The following is a 22,362-nucleotide window of genomic DNA, read 5'->3' on the forward strand; positions in this document are numbered from 1 at the left end:
CAATTTGTACTGAATTTTGGAAAAAATCAGATCTAATTCTAATTAAAATCATCATTGCAGTAAATTACAGGTAAAGAAACCACTTAGAATTACATTCAAGCTGAAAAGAACAGCTTGTGAAACATCAAAACAGAACCAATTATTTTGCTGACAAGCTGGAAAACCAAACTGTTGATTGAGACTTATAAATGACAGTTTGTAAAATTATACAAGAAAGCTATTCCTTTGAAATAATGCATTTTATATACTCAATCAAAGCTACAAATGTAAGGAAGTTTGAAATAAAATGTAGTTTGTTATGTCTTACATTAAAAGGCCCTGGATTCCCTTTTGATTTCTATCTGCTTCAAACAAGCAAAGCTTCCTGCCTGATTTACCTTGATGTATGGATGGTAAGAATAAGGCACAAATCTCTACAAGGATAAATTCTGACTGATTTCAATGTAAGCAACGAAAGATCCAAAATAGTTTTAACACCTTTTTAAAAAGTTCTGATTTCAGTTGAGCTGAAATTAACGCTGCTTATTTTAATAGTTTCAATTTCTACTAACTTCATGAGTGACAATTTTTGGAACAGAAAGTGAATCGACGCTGCTGAAAGACTGCCTGTTTTAGGAACTAACCCCCCCCCCCACTTCACTTCTGTTTTATTCATCTCCATCCCTTTAAGGATTCCTTGCAGACCTCAAGGTTTAGCTTGGGGTAAGAGCCGATGCCATAAATTATACTACAGGTTGAACCTCTCTCACCTGGCACCTTCGGGACCAAAGCTTAGTGTAAGTCGTCAACAATGTGACCTTTTTGCAAAAAAAGAAAAAACATTCTGTGATGTATTAACAATAGTATTGTAAACAAGACATAAGTAGTAATTTTATTGCTCTACTCTGCACTGATTATGCGTCAATTGGAGTATTACATCTAGTTATGGGTGCCACATTTCAGGAAAGATGTGCACAAATTGGAGAAGGTCTGGAGAAGAGCAACAAAAAATTATTGAAGATGTCGAAAAAATGACATATGGGGAAAACCCAAAAGAATTAGGTTTTTAAACATGGAAAACAAGACGGAGAACATGACCACAGCTTCCTAGTATCTAAAAGGTTGTTACAAGGAGGAGGGTAAAAAATTTACTCTCCTTAAATCTTTGATGATAGACCAAGAAGCAATGGTCTTAAATTGCAGCAAGGAAGATTTAGGTTGGGTATCAGGAAAATCTTCCTGTCAATGCGATTAAGCACAGGAATAAATTACCTAGGAAAGTTATGGAATCTCCATCATTAGACACTTTTAAAAGCAGGTTGGACAGACACCTGACATGGGTGTTGTAGGTGGTGCTTGATCTTGCTAGGAGTGTTAGAGACTAGACTTGATAACCTCTTGAGGTTCCTTCCTACTTTATTAATCTAGCATTATTCTGACAAAAACACTCTCAACATCAAATGTGAAAAATGTTGCTTATACTGCTCCTACATCAGTGGATCTGCACTCCACGATGCATGCGGTTCAACAAGGAGAAGTGTAGAGTCCTGTACCTGGGGTGGAAGAATCCCAAGCATTGTTATAGGCTGGGGACTGAATGGCTCAGCAGCAGCACGACAGAAAGGGAGCCAGGGGTTATGGTGGATGAAAGGATGGATATGAGTAAACTGTGTGCCCTTGTAGCCCAGAAGGCTAATGGCATACTAGGGTGCACCTGGAGGAGCATTTCAAGCAGATCTAGAGAAGTAGTTATTCCTTTTTATTCGGCACTGGTGAAGCTACATCTGGAATATTGTGTCCAGTTTTTGGGCCCCCCAGTATAAAAAGGATGTGGATGTGCTGGAGCAGGTTCAGCGGAGGGCAACAAAAGTGATTAAGGGGCTGGAGCACAAGACCTACAAGGAGAGGCTGAGGGATTTGGGCTTACCTAGTTTGCAGAAGAGAAGACAGAGGTGATTTAATAGCAGCCTTCAACTTCCTGAATGGGAGCTCTAAAGAGGAGGATGAGAAACTGTTCTCGGTGTCAGATGGCAGAACAAGGAGTAATGGCCTGAAGTTGAAGAGGCAGAGGGGTAGGTTAGATATTAGGAAAAACTACTTTACCAGGAGGGTGGTGGAAGTATGGGAATGCGTTGCCTAGAGAGGTGGTGGATTCTCCATCCCTCGAGGTTTTTAAGTCCTGGCTTGACAAGGTCCTGGCTGGGATAACTTAGTGGGGGTTGATCCTACTTGAAGCAGAGGGATGGACTAGATGACCCCGAGGTCCCTTCCAGCTCTACGAACTACAGCCAATGAGTATTGCAATGAAAACAGAGAGGAATGAACTGAGCAACCAGTGGGGCTGACACCTTTGCCGGACCCCTGGGCAAAGCTGGCGGGCGAGGCAGTTGGCTGTTCCCAGGCAGCCTCAGCTCTACTCAGAGCATCCTGCACCTACCACAGGCAGCCTTCAGTATTCTCCAGAGTGCACCACATGGGGCTCTAGCGGTGATTTAAAGGGCCCAGGGCTCCAGTCGATGCCACTACTGTAACTGAAGGCCCTTTTAAATCACTGGGCCCCAAAAGCTGCCCCCCAATCAGCAGGCCTGCCAGTAACACAAGAGCAATGAGCAACAATCCCACAATACACAGAAAAGAATTAAACAGCAAAGAAAGAGGGTAGGCAACAGCGCCCCCAACATTTTGGGAGTCTGTGCACCTACTCGATTATTGGGAAATACAATTCCCTTTTCTATGATGAAATATAAAATGGAGGGAGGGAACACTTTAACCTGTTTTTATACCATACTGAATGTGTAATTAAAGGCAATCGGAGATTCTTGGCAGCATTTTATGGCACGAGTTCTCAATTTAGCAACAGCAAAGCTCAGGTTTGAAACAAGATTCATGTTCTGTGAGACAGAACAGTAAAGTTATAACTAATGACTAAGTCAAGCTCCGGCTGTGAAACAATGTCTATTTCATCATATCTAATTCTCATTCTCTATGGCTATGGTTGTAGGAGGAAAGGATCTCGTAAACCCACGCAAGTCGGAGGAATGCTGACATGGGGAGCAGCATTCTCTCCACTCATTTCCTTGTACCTCCTGAGAATTTTGGCGACAGAGACATATGTTTGCAACAACACATACAGCCCTGACCTTTCTTCTCCCTCTTCTTGTTGACATGGCTGCCTTGGGTGCTAAGAATATGTGGATTTTAAGTCTTGCAAGAAAACTAAGTATCAGTATCTATCTAGCAGTCTGACTTAACTGACGCTGCTTCGCTTGTGTAGGATTAACGACAGGTTTTACTTTAGACAAACTGTTAGTACAAAAAGTGACATGTGCCATAGATCTTCATTTCATTAAGTAAACTCAATCCCAAAACTTAAGTGAAGGCTGCTGATACCCTACAGCAGTGGTGTCCAATAGGAACTCAAAGATCGCCACACTTGTAGTTGTGCTCTAAATTTGAACAATTTACTTTGTGGGCAGATGCTCTCCTATAAGAAGCTCCCTTGAAAGGAGGACCAAAAGGTCAGCCATTGTTATGACAAATACCTAGCTGTAACAACAAACATTTGTTTGGCCCAAATACACTGCACAGAGTAGTTCTGGTAACAAGTAACAGTATTTATGTCATTGGTTAAATTAAAAAAAAAAAAAAATTCTATCACTGTAACAATATCTCACTACATTCTTCACAAAGAATTTTTTGTAGCCTAAACAATGCTCAGTGAACTACACTGTGAAGATGATAAACTTCATTCGGATATAACTGAATTCTTGGATCTTTGCCTTTCCAGGCAGATAATTGTGAGTATGATATTGAATCATGAAGAAGATGGCTTTCTCTCAACAAAAGATTCCTGTACAAACTCAGAAGAAAGGATGATGAGATAAGAATTTGATATTTGGACTTGAAGAATCAACTTTTATTGGCTCTCATGTGAACTCTGGTGTGCTAAACTGGATTACTTTGTCGAAATGTTCAGTATCTGAATCAAACACAAGCACGCGAGTTATCAACATTCCAGGTCTGATGATTAGAAAATGAAATTAGCCTTATGGAGACAACGTTTTAATGCATGGGAAATTGATATGCTCCCATTACTTTCTGATGAAGACCTAGAATAACTTCCACCTGTGAAGAATTTTTGGACAGTAACAGTCAGCAAGAGAGTAAAATGACTGGCTTAGGAAGAAAACCTACTCATGCAAATTGAAGTGAACTATTAGTCTTTTAGGGGCTACAGGACTGCTTCTTATTTGTGAAGTAAACTTACTCTTGCAGCTACATCTAGCACAAGGGCAGGCAAAATACATCCCAGGGGCCAGATCCAGACTGCCAAACTACAGGATTCAGCCTGCCACTGTGTAATGGGCCTGTCACTTTCCCAGAAGCCATTCAAAACAATTGGCTACAGAGGTCGTGTGCGTCTCTGTGTGGCACACGCTGTGGGGTGGAGAGGAAACCTGATGTGCTGGCTCCACAGAGCACCCCCAGCACAATCTCACAGCTCCCACTGACTGGAAACTGACCAATGGGGGGGTACTTGGCCCATGCTTTCAGCACACACAGAGCCCTTCCCCAGGGGTGCATGGCGTGTAGATATACAGACGGTCTCATCACAGCTTGATACTTTGAATAGCATGCAGGCATATGGCAGGCAGCCAGCTTCCCTGAAGGTCCCACTGGGCTGCTGGCTGGTAGCCACCACAGGTAAGTATCCCCTGCCCAGAGACTGCATCTGGCATGCAACCCCTTCCCTTAGCTCACCTCTGTGCCCCAGGTCACAAACCAAATCCTCTGCATCCCCTCATTCACCCACAGGTCACAAACCAAACCATGTACCACTCACCCCGGGTCACAAGAACCCCAACCCTCTGCATACCCTACTGCACTCATGCCCCAGGTCACAACCAATGTTCCCTATAATTCTTCCATCCATGTGTGGAATAAATTTTGTTATATGCATACATGCATGTGCAGATGTGCATGACTGGTAAAAACACAAGCTGCCAGGTGTGGGTGTTTTCCTAATCAACTGAGCAGTATCTGAATCTCTCTTGGCAGCTACCCATGCACATAGCTTACAGGGTACATTGCTCACAACCACCTTCCAGGCCCTGCATCCCCTCTCCCAGGCCCATTTCTAGGTCAGAGTAGTTTCCTGCACCCTGATCCCCTACCCCAAGCTCCTGTTTGCACCCAACCTCCATTCCAGACCCCATACAATTTGCAATAGCCCCTTTTCCACTGGATTAAAGGTTGTGACTGTCCCCTCTGTCTCTTCCCATATCTAAGAAGATTGAAATTCTGAAATCCTCTGCTACATGATAAATCCGGGCCCAGATGACATAAGAGCAGAAGGAATGGATAGCACAAGAAAGAAGATAGAGCTAGTATTAGTGATTTTTTTCATTTTAGTATAAATTTATGTTTTATTAAGCAGTGTATCACTTTGTATTGCTTTCAAATTTATTTTTAAAGTACATAAGCTACATTCACTAGTGCCAGCAACAGATTACAAATATTTTCCATGGCTGTGGTATTTAATAATTCCTCACCAGGTTTTCTGGCTAAAGAACAAAGCAAAATAATCTACTCTGGCCAAAAGCTCTTCAAGATACATTAAAGATACAAACAAGTTCTGACCATAGAAAGCATTACAAAGTAATCACATAATTTCAGCACAACATACTTAGCCCCTCCCGCCACATTTGATTTAAGTGCTTCATTAGAGTTGATAGACTGAGTCTTTCTGTTTATTGCTGACTATCCTAAGAAACAGCTAACTCTAAATTAATGGTTTTGATTAATAAATACCATTTATGTGGAAAACATTGAATAGAAAGAATGTAGAATGAGCTGAATAATCAGTTATAATTGTTTTTACCTTTTTCTGTACAATGGTTATAGCATTTGTGTAAAATTATTTCATACATATTTTAAGAGAACTTGAATAATATTTTCTTGTTGTTTAAGATCTTCCCAACTTATAACAAATTAATAATAGCACTTAACAGGGGGCTGGGGGGAGGGGAGAGGAGGGAAGGGTATGCTAAAATCTCTAAATTGTTTCCTCACCTGAAACCTGAGGTAGAGAAAGCTTATATGAATGCACTATGTAAACAAAGACATCGGTTACGTTCAAGTGAAGGCTGAAAAATTTAGACAAGTTAGGAAATTTTCCACTGATGTCCTCATACCAATCTTCCATCTTCTTGCAGTCAAATCAGCCTCTCTTCCATACCAACCTTGCACAAAATAGATTCTTTAAATATACCTGAATGCATATTCATTCCCAGCTTGTAATGGGAATGGAACAGGGAATTTTCAATTCCAATGAGAAACCAGAAAAGGTGAATTTCCAATTCATCTGACACACAGAGGCCCAGAACCAGTTCATGTTCGTAATGGAAAGGCAGATGAAGGACATCTGAAGTGACAGAGTGGTCACTTACAAGTGTGAGGAAAGTGGGAGGGAAGAAGGGAGTAAGTCAACTTTTGCTTTAGGAATTTCCTTTAAAAATATTCAAAGCTAATTTAACACCGTATACACAAATTAAAGAAAAACAATTGGTGCATAGTTATTTAATCTGAGTTCTCAAATTCATTCATTAAGCATTTCAAAACATTTCACAAAACCACATTTTAAAATCTAAGTTCATGTGTTAAAGGTATGAAATATTTAACTGAAGACATTCTTAACCAGAGGCTTTTGACAGGGTTTAGGATGGGTAACAGGAGAAAGAGGTCAATAAGTCTTCACTTGTGCCTGGGTAAGCGAGTCGGGTGGGGAGGGAGTTGTAAGTTTACACAGAAACCAAAGGCCCCACTTTGAGATACTCAGCCCAGGATAACCGTTTTCCATCAGTGAATTGATCTAAAAATCAGTTGTAGTACTTGATATCTTGCTATCAGGATGGAAAAGAATGTGCCCACCTGTTCAGTTTCTAGAAACACAGACTGTGGGTGTAGCAGAGACCACATGCAAACCAAATGCAAAGTGGTGTAATAATGGGATGGGCCCAAAATCTTGGTGAACTTAGTGCATCAAGAGAAAAAGCATTCCTGGCCTAGAGTAAGCAGACCCTATGATTCCCAAAGTGCAATCCAAAAATATTTCCCTTGCAGCAAAAATCAGGCCAGCTTCAGCCTAGCACAAATACTTCATTCACTGAGAAAGTATTTGGTGCCCGTAAGGCCAGAAGCTATGTAACAGCAATTTCAATTGTGTTGAAAATTTGCTACTGATCTGGCAGTGGCTACACTACCCCTCCCTTTTGGAAGGAGCATGTAAATAAGAGGGATCAGAACTGCTTATGATATGACTATTCAAGCTGTTGAAATGCAAGCTGGCCATGTAGATGCAGGTGTGCTTCAAAATTCCCTTACTCCCAAAACAAATTGGGAATAAGGGAATTTCAAAGTCTGTGGTTTATTTCGAAGCACCCATATCTACATTGCCAGTTTGCATTTCGAAAGCAGCACTTTCATAGAGCGACAGGCCACCATTATGCTAATGACACACTGAATACTCATATCAGCACCTCACTATGCAGTTCCGATCCCTGTCATTTACCTGTCCCTTCCGAAAGGGAGTAGTGTAGCCGTGGCCATCTATATGGTAAACTGAAAAGTAGATTTTATAAAATGTCACATTTTCTCACTCTAAAGAGAAATATAAATATTTTTATGCAAGACAGTCCTATACTAGCAACATGGAAAAAATGTAATAAAAATGACAAACAAAGGAATGCACAAGCTTAGCCTAAGTAACAGAATTGCAAACTGAAATGCTTCCTTGACAACCCCTAACACCCTTCCTCTGGCTCTTCATACTTCTCACGTACATAACCCAACTCACTATTTATTTTGCATTTTCTATTTCACTTTTTATCACCCTGACCTCAAGGGAAAGGAGATGCGCTAAATATGGAGAATAAGCTGGAGTTCACCCTGGAACCAGACTCACACAGTTATCATTTGGAAGTTTATAGACCTCAACATTAGCTATTGGCAGGAAAATTTTCAAATAGTATGATTCTTGTATGGAAAAACAAACAATTCAAGAGCTAGGTGAAAAGAAAATGAACCCTCCTTGGAGTCACCCTGCAGGGCAATTTTTACTGACCTTCGTTTCTTTACCTCTTTACAGAAGACTATATCAGTCAAGGCAATATTTCACAATTTTACCTAAACCAGATTCATTTATACTGCAATAAAAAACAAGCTTCACCACTCGGAACAATTGACTCGAGCGGGTAAGGCTGCTGGACTGAAAATAGCAGCGTAGACACTTGGGGTTGGATGGCACATGGGTCGCAATCAAGGGGTTTCAGAGCCCAGGCTTCATCCTGAGCCTGAACATCTAGAAGATGGCAGCCAAACCATGACTCTCAAGCCCCATGTGGTTCTTTGAGCAATTAAATGCAGCTCCTGCCCAGAGACATACTCCAGTGAGTACTGTCGACTGTTCTGTGCATGCACCCCAGCACTCGGTGGGAGAAGCACATGGCAAGAGTGGTGGCGGCTCTGGTGAGTCACTGGCATGGAGTTTGAGCTGGGGACTGAGTGTGCCTGGCTCTGGGGGAGGAGAGGAGGATTAAGGCATGTATTATATATTTATTTGTACCTATCTATCTATAGAATATATAGTTCCTTGCACTCTATCCCTATGGCTTTTAGTCCCTAATTGGTTGGCCACTCCAGTCTACGCCGTAATATTTAGTCCTGCAGTCCGAACCACGTGAACAAGTGTCAGCAGACAGGGTGTATGGCAGCTTCATTTGCAATGTGGACCTGCCCCAAGTGTTTTACAAAAAAAAAAAAAAGAAACCATAGTGAGAAACAAAGGAATATAAATTATAGTCAGTAAAATGTAAAGTGGAAATTTAAAGATAAGAATAATTTTGAAAAGCAAGTAAGGCATGTGTGCTAATTTTGTATCTTTCATAAAAATAAAGAATGCAATCTTTAAGCCTCTTTCAAAGCAGTGAGACAACTGCTGAGTATGCTGGGGTAAAAGAAATGAAGAAAGATAAGAATATGGCAGAGAAGCTAACTTATTTCCTAACATCAGTTGTCAAATACAAGAAATACCTAGTCAGAATCCACTTTTTCAGGTAATAAACAGTAGTTATGGAAAATAAATTGTCGAGAGGAGATGGTTCAGGAGCAATTCTTGAACGCAAGAAGTCATCAGGACCAGATGGTATAAACTCAGTACTTATGAATGAAATAGAGGGCAGGGAAGGTACCCATGTGTTAAAATGCTTAACACAACACTGTACTGTACAGCATGTGTGCATGTGCATTCTTGATTGCATACTCCTAGTTCACAATGAGAGTGTGATTGATAGGTCATAACTTTGCTGTTCATAATTTCAAGATTCTACTGTGATATGATATGATGGTCAACACAATACTGTTCTGTTAATAAACTTGTCTCTAATCTACAACAATTCTTTGAGTATGTAAAATCAATTCACGTAATTTATTTAGGCATCAATTACTTAGAAAAGTTAGGAGGTCAAGTTACCAGGTCCTGATGAAATGCACCCTAGAATACTCAAGGAGATGACTGAGGAGATAGCTGAACCGTTAGCTATCATCTTTGCAAAGTCATGGAAGATGGGCGAGATTCCAGAAGACTGGCAAAGGTCAAATATAGTTCTCATCTATAAAAAGGGAAAGGAGGACAACCCAGGAAACTACAGACAGTTAACTTAACCTCTGTGCCAAGAAAGATAATGAAGCAGGTTATTAAGGAATCCATTTGCAAACATCTGGAAGATAATAAGGTGATGAGTAACAGCATGGATTTGTAAAGCACACATCATATCAAACCAACCTGATAGCTTCCTTTGATAGGACAACAATCCTTGCAGGTAAGGGAAGCAGTAGATGTGGGGGTCTACCAGACTTCAGTAAAGTATTTCATACAGTCTTGCATGACTTTCTTATAAGCAAACTAGGGAAACGCAACCTAGACAGGACTACTGTAAGGGGGGTACACTGGTTGGATAACCATTCCCAGAGAGTAGTTATCAATGGTTCACAGTCATACTGGAGGACATAACAAGTGGGGCTCCTCACAGCTCAGTTTTGGGACCGGTTCTGTTCAACAGCTTCATCAGCAATTTGGATAACGGCATAGAGCAGTGATGGGCAACCTGAGCCCAGCAGGCTACAAGAAGCCCACTAGAGCTCTTTCTGCAGCGTGTGGACCCCTGGCTGCCCCCTTCCCCCAGGTGCCTGTCATGCACAGGGTCACCAAAGCCCCACAGTTACTGCTCCTCTCCCTGCCAGCACCTTTGTAGTGTGTGATTTGCGCACTATCCCTCCCCTCCCTCACAAAGCTGGAATGACCCAAATCAGCTGTTCAGAGTTCCAGCTCTAGGAGAAAAGGGGTGCAGTGGGGACAGAGGATGCATCAGGCAATTCACATGCTCCCAGAATTCTGGAAGGACAGTAGAAGAGGAGGTAAATGGGAGGCTCTGGTTCCCTGATGCGTGAAAGGCTCTTGAAGAGGGGCCACGGGGCTGCAGGTGCAGCCGGCTGAGGTGACTGAGGGCAGCTCATGCAGCCCAGCCACTGTGAATGGTTGCCCATCCCTGGCATACAGAGTACGCTGACAAAGTACGCAAGTGAAAATGTACATAATGCATTTTCAATGCACTGGGTACTATATGCAAACCAGCAAAGACCTGTCTCATTCTGTACACAAAGCACCTTGCACATTTTCCCATAAATACTAATTCATCTATATCCACAAAGACCAGAGTGGACAATTTTTAATTAAAGAACTATTTTAATTTAAATCAGTTTTTATTTAAATCTGACTCTAAATAAATATTAAAAAGTTCTCATTAAAATCAGTTATAAATTTAATCTCACCACAAACATACTAAGCCTATACTTGCAGTCTCAAAAATGAATTCCTGGTTCTTCTCTTTCCAGCCTAACTGCCAGCTCTTGCTTCTTCAAAGTTCTGGTCTTTCAATTTCTGTTTCCCAGAAGACTAAAGTAACATGCACAAAGATAGATACAGGCTAAATAGCAATGTTTTTGTTCCATGATTATGCTGTGGCAGAACTCAGCCAAGCCCAGCAGAGGAGTCAGTAAAGACATTTTCTTAAAGACAGACAAAATATGTAGGAAAGGGCATAAGAGATCCTACATGAGGTTATGTTTATAACACATCATAAAGTCAAATTTAAGACTGCTCAATTTTACAATGTCACTGTCTTCACTATAAATACCATTAGCTCCATTTTAGGAAGCACTAAGGTCGATATCATAACATAGCAGCTGGGTGTAGCATCAAGTTTGAATTTAAAAGTTTGAATGAATGCTAGCGTGGAAGTGCCATGTCTATTCACAGACTTGATTTGCCTCCAGAGGTGCCCCATATGTATCCCACAAAGCCCTTCAGTCCTCCAGTCTGGCCGCTTCCATCTCCACCACTCTCCAGGTGCAGAAAAATGAGGTAATAGGAAGCCCACAAATTTCAATTCGGCACCAGGAAGACTGCACCAGAAAGCCTGTGGTTCTGGGGTCATACTTTTATGAGAGACTGAAAACTCCATTCTTTGCTATGAGCACTGTGAGCACATCTACCCATTAATAACAGCCCCTGCACGGGATACTGTCTCTACCTTTGCAAGCTGAGCACTTAGATTTAATTTTCTGTGCTGGCGCCAGCCAGTACCCCACTGCACTACGAAGGAGATAAGCTGTTGGGGGCGGGGGTGTTGTGCTTGTATGAGAGGCTGAGAAGCTTATTTTCTGCAAAAAAGCAGTCTAGTAGCAGTTTAAAGACTAACGGAATAATTTATTAGGTGGTGAGCTTTCGTGGGACAGACCCACTTCTTCAGATCGGCGCCATACCAGAACAGACTCAATATTTAAGGCACAGAGAACCAAAAATAGTAATCAAGGTTGACAAATCAGATTTGATAGTAGAGAGACTAGTACGGCTTTCTCTCTTTCTTTTCTGCAGTTTACATTTGTGAAGGCCCCCCCGAAGCGATAGGCAGTCAGGGTCTTTCTTATGCCCATCCACATCACATGGCTGCCCCCACAACTCAATAAGATGACATGTCTGCTGTTCAGTGTATGCCATGCTGCCAGGCAGCACCATATCCTGGCTTGTGTGTGGTGAGGGCTCTAAAGGCAGGGAAGCTTTCTGGGGGCTTACTGCCAAGGGGGAGGCCATGTCAGCTGGCTCTGCAGCCACAGACCCCATACCCACCTGTGGTGATGAGGGGGGCTGGTCCCCACACAGTCAGTCGGGGCTAGCCATCCACTCCCCTTCTCCCTCCGCCTGAGCAGCGCTAAAGGGACCACATCAACTGGCCCTTCACCCTCTGATCCACCCAAACACCACCCATGGGATGAGGGGGCCCAGCCCCCTAGTTAGGGCTGCCTCTCCCCGAGCAACACTGATTGTTGAAATTTGATGAGCTCCATCCCCTGTGATGGACAACACTGTGTAGTGTAGTGAGAAGCCAAAAATCTTTTTCCTAACATTTGCTATCCTCCTCTTTCCCAAGCTTTGGCCCCCTTAACACAGGGAAAAATGGCTGGAGGGACAGCTGAGAAAACACAGACACCTGCTGCTTTTTGTAAGATCTTTGATATTTCACTTATAAAGTAAAGGAATTTCAGTTAATTTGGGGATCTTTGTCAATGCTTTATTTCCAATCTTCATTTATTTGGCAAATTTCTCATCAAATGGCCCCCTTAAAGCAGGGGTGAGTGGCTGGAGGGCCACTTGAAATGACACAGACTCCTGGGTGATCCAAGGGCACAGAAGCATTTGTGTGTGTGTAAATTTGGCAAGCCTCATCCCTCATGTCAGACAACTGGGTGTAATGAGCTAGGAAGCCAAAAACCCTGCCTCACAAAAATATTTTTTTAAAAACAAAAAACAAAAAAACCCTCTACTATCCCACTCTTTCATTAAGCTTTGCTTTTTTCCTGTATTATTTTCAGGGATCATATGTAATCAAGGAAAACAGGATAGTAGCTGAAGACCCAGTTGAGAAGATTCAGACTCCTGCTTTCTGTAAAATCTTTGCTAATTCAGTTACAGCTACAGTTATAAAAAACAATTCCATTATAAAAGCAAGAGGTTTCAGGTAATTTGGTGATCTTTGTTGATGCCCCACTTTTCCTTCTTCCCTTTTGGAAAAATGGCTGTTTGCATTCCAGGGGAGGGAAATGAAGGCAATGCAATGTGGGAAGATGACATCACATACCCACAACCACTTGAGGGCATTTTTTCCACAGCTGCACCAACCAAAATACCCAGAATGCTATGGGGATAAGTAAACTGTGGGATAGGGTCCCACTATGCACTGCTGCAAAAGTCAATGTTTGGTGATTAAGTGTGGCAGCAATAAGTCAACTTTGTGGAGAACTTGTGGGGAGGTGAGGACACTCATTCAAATTTATAAAATACCAGCATTACAAAACTGATTTTAATAAATTCGAGTTTCTCTCATAGTATAGACATAGCTTGAGAATGATTTGAAGAAATTCATACCCTGGGTAAAAAAAAGGAAAATGTGTCAAGTGTAATCAGTGCAAGATGATGATGATGATGCAGGGCCTATCTGCAAGAATGAATCATAAGGAAAACTGCTTATTGGGAGCAAATGATGTGGATGAAGACAGATGTGCCTGAAGAACAACGTGGCTCAACTGGTTAGTAACTTAAATAATTCACTTTGCAATGAATCATTCTTCAAAACTCTCGCTATGCCTTTTAAGTAAATTCGAATACTGTTAAATCACAATCTGTTTGCTACATTAGATGTTGCTAGAAAAAAAGTTTAGCTTAGATAATTGTTATAGCTCATTTAATTAGTTAACTAGCATTAAGATCCATGTACAGGGCACAGAACACTGCAGTAGGGAAAATCTAGAACTGCCAGGCTGATACCATCATTTTCTTATGTAATACGTGCCCCTTATTCTGGAACTTCAGGGTCACAGTCCATAATGGAGATATCATAAGTCTACTCCCTACTTTACTTCAGCATAACTCAGCTTTCTCTGGAGAACCCCACTCCTTCACTTGTTTTTTTTCAAAAAGGAAAAATGCCAGTGGGGCTTACTCCAAAATTAAGTGCACTTTAACTGCAGTCAGTATTAGCTTTTCTTGGTAACTTGGAATCGGATCTGCATCCCTTCTGGAAAAATGTAAATGATTAACTGAATAATAAAGTGAGAAGAACTGAGAATGACTATTCAAAATCCACTTGAGCAAAAGAGCTTTACACTATCTACAACAATTTCAGAGTCATCCGTTGGTACTGTTAGCAGCAGTGCTGCAACTAAACATATTTCAGAGAACAAAGTATCAATAGCAAGCCAAAGATTTCAATTATCCTGTAAAACCACCACCATGGATGGGTTTGTAGTAAGGACCAGCAAATACCACTAAGACACTGTAAGTGAAAAGACTGAGGAGTTTATTTATGTCACAAATTCTCATTTTTACACTGTTAATAATAAACACCTTAAATAATATGTTGAGCTCTTATGAGTTCTATACCCCACCTGAGAAAGCAAACAGAGGTGAAAGGTTGCTGAAGACAGTGTATGAGAAAGATCTTGAACAGTGTGCAAGAAATACTTAAGGGAAATTTGCCAGTTTAAGCCTTGATGAGTGAAGCAATGTAAACAATGATCCGGTAATATTTGCCTCTGTGACAATAGAAGATGGGTGAGCGTAATGCCCTTATATGCATATTTTAGCCAAAGACTGAAGTACATGTTCTCCAGGAATAAAAGAAAGTGCTGAAGTCACAAAATACTTCTGTTATTTTGTATCAGCTTCACCCAAGAGAGCAGGAGGATCCCAACTAAGTCTCCCTCAGAATGTGCAACGGAATTTTGTGGTTAATTGCTCTGAACAATTTATTAAGTATTTGTCTGTTTTCATAGAATATACTGTGAAGAAAACTGTGATTAGACAGAAGGATCTCATCTAAAATGTCTAACATTCGATTAAAGAGGAACGTAGAGTATACTGAAACCTATTATCCACAGCCCTAAATTCAGAAAAATTGCTGCAGCTTTGCTGATGCTGTCCAAACATGGAAGGCACTTCAAGAGATACTGATGAAAGAAATACCTCACCAGAAAGTAAAACTACAGGAAATAAAGAAGCGAATGGACCAAATACTAAAACTCCATCTCATTTTCTTGTGATCATTCCTAACCCCAAATATAAAGGTACATGCCTAACTTCTGAAGATGACGCTGCTGCCATGGCATGAGCACATCAAAATCACTCCTCACTTATGGAATTTCAGGGCTGGAATGAAACCATATAAATCAGTTCATGCAGAGAGGTGACCGGGCTGTTCTGAGGCTTCCCAGACACTGCATGGGCCCCCTAGGCAACAGGAAAGGTTTTAACTCATCTGAAATACCCTCGCCGGGATCATGGGGGATCTCCTCAGAGTAGGAGGCTGGCTGTAGGATCAGCAGGACCTCCTGACTGGCAGGCATGGTACAGTAGCTGGGCTCCTCCTCCTCCCAGTCATTGTCCTTGCACATCTAAAGTGACGTCTGGTCTGTCCCAGCCAGACTCCATTACTGTGTAAACAAAAAGCAGTCAAGTACCACTTTAAAGACTAGCAAAATAGTTTATTAGGTGAGCTTTCGTGGGACAGACCCACTTCTTCAGACCATAGCCAGACCAGAACAGACTCAATATTTAAGGCACAGAGAACCAACTAGCACGGCCTCCTCTTTGTTTCCATTACTGTGTGTGTAGGATGGGGGTGACATGCCTGCCCCATGACCTCTGGGATGGTGTCCAGCTGCTCATGATAGCAGCACTTGTGGGGTGCTGCCCCAGAACAGCTGGACTCCTCCTGGGCCTTGTGGTAGCCCTGGTGCTGTTCTTTGATTTTGAGTCAGCACTACCCTAGGGGCCAAGCTTACTCCTCCTCTGCCAGGCTGGTGGCGATCTGGCTTGTAGATCTCAGCATTTCACCATCTAGGGTAGAGATCCTCGAGGGTGCTCTCCTCCCACCAGAGCCCTATGAGGCCCATCACTCGCCTGCAGCCCAGGGCACTAGGTGCCGTAGGAGCAGTTTCAGCAGAGCTGTCAACTGTAAGGGACTTGCTTGGAACTCTGGCCTGGCTCTTGGCTCCCTCTGACTAACCTGCATTGCAGCTCAGGGCTTCAGGGCAGGCCAAAAGCAGCCAGATCATCTGCCTGTGGCTAGCTCCTTTAAGCTCTGAAGAGGACTGGGGGAGGGGGAACACAAGTACTAGAGCTGGCCATAGCTCTGCCTAGAGTGGTCAGGTATGCAGATGTGCCAGGCCCCTGGATGCCAATAAATTCAAAACAACAGCCCCTGGCTGTCCACACTAGCGCTATGTCAAAATAGACACTCCTCTCAAAATCAGACAACCCGTTATTTTGAAATAACCCTTCCAGTGTAGACCAGGGCTTAGGTGCTGATCTTTTTTATTGGTAATAATTCAAAAGGGGAATAGGAAACAGGATGATTTTCACAGAGAGGTAGCCATGTTAGTCTGTATCTTCAAAAACACAAAAAAGCAGTCCTGTAGCACTTTACAGACTAAACAAAATAATTTATTGGGTGATGAGCTTTCACAGGACAGGTTGAGTTTGCAGAGCGAGTATTGGGAAAATAATTTAATTTCAGTTTCTAAAGTGGGCATATTTAAAGTATGTTTTGATAAATATCCCATCTTAAATGTTTAACATTGTTTATTTCTAAGTATTTCCACATTGTAATATTGACTACAATTGAGTATTTTTTTCTACGAAAAGGTCATGTACTCCTATATTATTTCCCCCTTCTAAATTCCATTTACTCTTAAAAAACAAACCATCAATTCAACTAAAATCTATATGCTAAGTTCACTTCTAAGTAGTACACCTCCTTCAGAAGGCTAAGATTTCAAGACAATATTGACTCCTGCTTTTCATGCTGGAGATTAGGTTTCTATTCCCTGACTAGGCCAACATATTGTGTAAAACACTTATTTCCACATTTTAACAGAAGAGATGCAACTCAGACCTTCATCCCAGGATTCTACCAATTTTGCTAAATGAATAATTCCCTTAGCTGACAGCTGCAATAGGGTCTTATCCCCCAAGGACCAGACACTAGCAGAGCATACTCAGCCAGCACGTTATGTAAGGCCTGAATTTTTAAAAAATATATTACTATTACCACCAGATGTGAGTCTTGAACTTTAAAACAATGTAATACTTAAAAAGACAAACTGTGAAGCGGCAAAGTTCACAGACAACACTAACTGCTCCTGATAGTTAAGACTAAAGCAGATTGTGGAGAACTTCAAAAATATCTCACAAAACTGAGTGATTACGCAATAAAATGACAAATTATATTCAACACGGACAAACGTAAACTAATACACATTGGAAAAAAATAACCCACAGCTATGCATACAATACAGTGGGAGCTAATTTAGCTATAACTAATCAAGAAAGATCTTGGAGACATCAAGGATAGCTCTCTGAAAACATCCATGCAGTGTGCAACGGAAGTCAAAAAGGCAAACAGGAATCATTAAAAAAAGATAGAGAATAACTTATTCCCCTTACATAAAACCATGGTATTTCCACATCTTGAATACTGCATACAGTACAATATCTCAAAAAAAAAAAAAAAAAGATATATTGGCATTAGAAAAGGTTCAGAAAAGGGCAACTAAAATGATTAGGGGTTTGGAATGGGTCCCATACGAACACAGATTAAGAGAGACTACGACATTTCATCTTAGAAAACAGGAGAGTAAAGCAGGATATGACAGAGGTGTATAAAATCATGAGTGGTGTGGAGAAAGTGAACAAGGAAGAATTTACTCATTCCCATAATATAAGAAATAGGGGACACCAAATGAAATTAATGGGCAGCAGGTTTAAAACAAATAAAAGGAACTTCTTCACACAGCACACAATCAACCTGTGGAATGACTTGCCAGAGGAGGCTGTGAAGGCTATGACTATAACAAGGTTTTAAAAGAGCTGCATAAATTCATGCAAGTTAGGTCCATTAATGGCTATTGGCCAGGATGTGTAAGGAATGGCGCCCCTGGCTGCTGTTTGTCAAAGGCTGGAGATGGCTGGCTGGAAAGAGAGCGCTTGATCATTACCTATTCAGTTCACTCCTTCTGGAGCACCTGGCATTGACTGCTGTTGATAAGAAGGATACTGGGCTGGATGAACCTTTGGTCTGACCTAGTATGGTCATTCTTATGTTCTTATGCATGAATAGTTCACAGAGGCTACCTTGACAGAGATCATTGAGGAAGATGAATCAACTGTATTTCCAGAATTGTACAGAAATAGATGGAAACCTTGGATCCTTTCTATGGCCCTAAACCAAATCAGACTATGAGTTTACTAATAAGGAAGAGTTAAAGTGCTTAAGTAACTTATGAAAATGAAACTTTGGCCTTGCAGCCCTGACAGGAGGGACACCTAAATACCTTTACAAGTCTGTGCCTAAAGACTAGGACTAAACTATTAGAAGAAAAATATTTTAAATCACTTGGAGGTTTCAGGTTTTAAAAATTGCATTAAGTAGTACTTATATTTTTAGAATTGGAGATACTGTTAAAAATCTTGTTAAACTCACGTACATACACTTCAAGCTTGTGCAAAAATACTATAAGATATTGCTTAAAATGTCTTTCTGAATGGAGTCTTTTCATAAAGAAGACCTGTTGGAAGGTGGTTCAACAATTCTAGAATATCACTATATCAATCACCACTTGAAATCACTAAACTATGTTAGTTGATACCTTTACTATGAAGTTTGTTGAATAGCTTTAGAACAGTTATTTTCAAATTATATACCTTTTCATTACTACAAAAAATGTTTATACATTAGCAATGATATATCCAATAAGCAGTCAAACCACTTACAGATTACATTTATAAATAAATGTGTTGCCCATGCATAAGCACCTGATGTTTCATAAATGGTTGACCAATTATTATAGATTGTTACGGTGTCCATAGATCAAAAGGTTTCTTGTAACTATAGTCTGTGACCATCCATAATACATTCTATTAATCTGTCTGTAATAGTCTATAATGCTTCATATTCATGCCTGTAATGTGCTCATATCAATAATAATTTATCTTCATAAATTAATCCTAAATATCAAGTCCAACTCAACATCTTTTTAAAATTAACAAGTATACACACAACATATTGATTATACCACCATATAATCTACCATTGCTGTAATGTGGCTAATCTCATAATTCACCACCACCACAGGGCAGTATCTATAAACAATTCCCTAAAGCAGCGATTTGTATGCATCTACATGCATTATAAACTGAAATTTAAAAAAATAAATAAATAAATAAAAGATGTACCACAAACTTTAAATGCTTACCAATCTCAGCAGGTAGCTGTTTGATTTTGTTCTCGCGTATGCTAAGCATGGTGAGTTTTGACAAGCTTTTGATATCCTTTTCCACAGTAGTTATACGATTAAAGCGTAGATAAAGAGTGGCAAGAGAATTTAGCCTGTACACCACTGAAGGAATTTCTCTAAGTTTGTTATGCCGCAGGTCAAGCATGCGCAGTTTCTTCAAGTTATCAAGAGAGTCAGGCAAACTGGTAAGTGAGTTCTCACTTAGAGCCAGTGTCATCAGATTCACAAGACAGCCCACCTCTGCAGGTAGTGACTGCAATTTGTTACTGTATAAATAAAGTTCAGTTAATTGTGTCAACTCTTTGATAGACGATGGAAGCATGTGTATAGATCTCTTGGACAAGTCCAAGCGCATTGAATTTTCTTCTCGGCATTTGTTTAGCTCTTTGATCACCTCAGCATTGCTAGATTTTTTGCGAGCGCCTTGGGTTGGATTAGGTCGTTTTATGGTGTTGTCCACTGAAAAAGCTACCCCAGGCTGTGCACTACTGGAGTCCTTCTTTCCATCTTTGGCATCTTTCCCTTTGGTCTTAGGCTCCTTTTCTTTGCTTTCTTTCCCGAATCCTCCAGAGGCCTTAGCTTCCTTCTCCCTCTCCTTTGCCAATGGGACTTTTGGATCCTTCTCTTTACAGTCTTTTTCTTTTCCTAGATTACTACTCATGGTGATTCAATGTCTAGCAAGCACCACATGAAACCCACTTTTTCCGGTTAACAAAAAACAATTCACTGCTGAAAGTCCTTAAAATACAAATATGTTGGTCTTAGGAACCAACTTCAGTTGAGTGCTATCCATTTGCTACATAATGATCCTGAAGAAACTTGTTCCTAATCTTAACATCAAAAAGTTCCACTTAAAGAGATCAGAGGGTCAAACAGTCTTTCTTAGAATGTCTGCAACACAAGAGGAAAAAAAACCAATGTCAATGTAAATAATATATTTTTATTTTAAATACTGAGTATTTCAACAGCAAATATGTGGATACCTAATCAGGTCTAGAACTGCCCCATGTATTTCACATAAAAACAAATCCCAACATTCAACGCTTAAAGCGATTGCTTAAGAATGACTGATATGCAATCTATCCCTTAAATCAGCCTCTGTACCACATAACTGGAGGATAGCTAATGTAATGCTGATATTTAAAGAAAGACTCCAGAGACACTTACAATTCTAACAAGCCTGACTTCTGACCAGGCAAACCAGTTGAAACTACAGACAAGAACAGAACAATCAGACACACTGTTAAACACGGTACGTTGGTGAGAAGATGATGCATGGAAATCATGCCTGATCAATCTATCAGAATGAACAGCTATGTCTTAAAGTCAATAAGCATGTAGACAGTGGACACAGTATACCTGGGCTTCACAAAAACCACAATTGTAATAGAAAGTATCTCCAATGTAGATGCCTCTGCATGTGGGCCAAATGGGTCAATTAACATCAGACAAGTTTTCAGTTACAAAGACTCCTGTGTGACTGTTAAATTAGGCAATAACCTGCATTTTGTGCTAGCATATCAACACCATTACATTACATTTTAAACAGTTTTTCAGCACCATGTAATTTGCATGCTTTTATGTTGGTAACACACGGAAGTTACTGACAGAATCCTAAATCTACACAAATCCAGGTGGAGCTCTGTTGCCTCAATATCAGAATATAAAGTTTCAAAGGGCAGTTAATTATTACTAGTACAATTACAATAAAATAAAACCCTTTTGAGGCATAAGGCACAATCCTATCAAATATTATTTCAAAGTTTTCATAAATACAGAAAACTATCTGTTTGTTAATACTGCAGGTCCATTTAGGATCCAAGTCCCGTTGTACAAGATGCAGTAAAAGCCACACAGTCCCTGCCACCCAGAAAAAGGTTTTCAATCTAATCAAATTTAAAACATGGCAAACATGTTTTGTCTAATACATTACAGGCAGCACAGCTGAGAAGAATCTCAGAAGAATGTGGAAGAGGAGATAGTTCAGGGAGGTCATTCCATGTGTAAGGGATGGGCTGACCTGAAGGGTCCAAACTTTTTTTATACATTTGAATTATTTGCAAGTGTGTGATAAAATCAGTTTTTTCACTTGCTTAGAAGCAGATTAAGGATCTTATTACAAATATAAAACCATGAAGAACACATACACGCATTCACCATTAGAGAAGCTTCCCACATCCTTCATTTTTATCAATTTAAATTTTTTCACATCTAATATTTTTTCAAGTATTCCTGGAACAAGATCAGAACACAATAAAGGGTCACTATCAGAAAATTCAACCTTTGGTATCAATCTTCAAAGATGATGATGTCCACAGGCAATCAATTGCTCAACCAAGAGACATGCAGAAATTTAAGACTAACAGCCAGATTTGCAACAAAAAAACATGCATTCAAAACAGTAAATTTAAAGTACAGAATGGGAAAAAGTTGAAAGTTAAATATGCCACACATATTAAGGATTTTATTTTATCTATGTTTGAGAATGGAGGTTGCACTGGAAATACACTGCATCTTTTCAGGCCAAGACTCTTCATATTAAATGTTTATTCTGCTCTGATCATAATTTGCAATTAGCAATTTTTAGACAAAGTTAAAATGAACAGAGAGGAAGCAGCTCGTGAGAAGTTCTTTGCAAAGAACATGCCTCTGAAACCAGAGAATACAGATACTGTTAAGTAGAGAAACAAGGTTCTGCAGACAATAAAAATAAGGAATTGAAGCCGAGTACACAGACACTTTTGCCAAGTCTGATTACCCTGGAATCTTACATATTGGAAAATTACATTCAATGTAATTGGACCCTGACACCTGATCAGTCCTCTGGGCTCTAGTAGTATAATTTTAGGTGGAGCTGGTAGCACCTATTATGACTAAAATAGCTTGACACTTTCCATTATAAGACCCTGCTTTCAG

The 22,362-nt window shown here is 40.5% G+C and overlaps 1 protein-coding gene across 8 annotated transcripts in view; it reads right to left on the reverse strand.

Annotated features, from left to right (window-relative positions):
* The window catches only part of SHOC2 (SHOC2 leucine rich repeat scaffold protein), a 135,134-nt gene that overhangs the window by 68,720 nt on the left and 44,052 nt on the right, over positions 1–22,362 (reverse strand). For all 8 annotated transcript variants that reach the window (XR_012646190.1, XM_074999185.1, XM_074999180.1 and 5 more), the window contains exon 2: positions 19,405–20,337. Coding sequence is in view for 7 of the 8 variants with exons in the window: in XM_074999185.1 (XP_074855286.1) it covers positions 19,405–20,107 (703 nt within the window). In the remaining variant the exon portion in view is untranslated. The remainder of the gene's footprint in view (positions 1–19,404; positions 20,338–22,362) is intronic.

This window comes from Carettochelys insculpta, chromosome 7, assembly GCF_033958435.1.
Source record: "Carettochelys insculpta isolate YL-2023 chromosome 7, ASM3395843v1, whole genome shotgun sequence".
Taxonomy (NCBI): Eukaryota; Metazoa; Chordata; order Testudines; family Carettochelyidae; genus Carettochelys; species Carettochelys insculpta.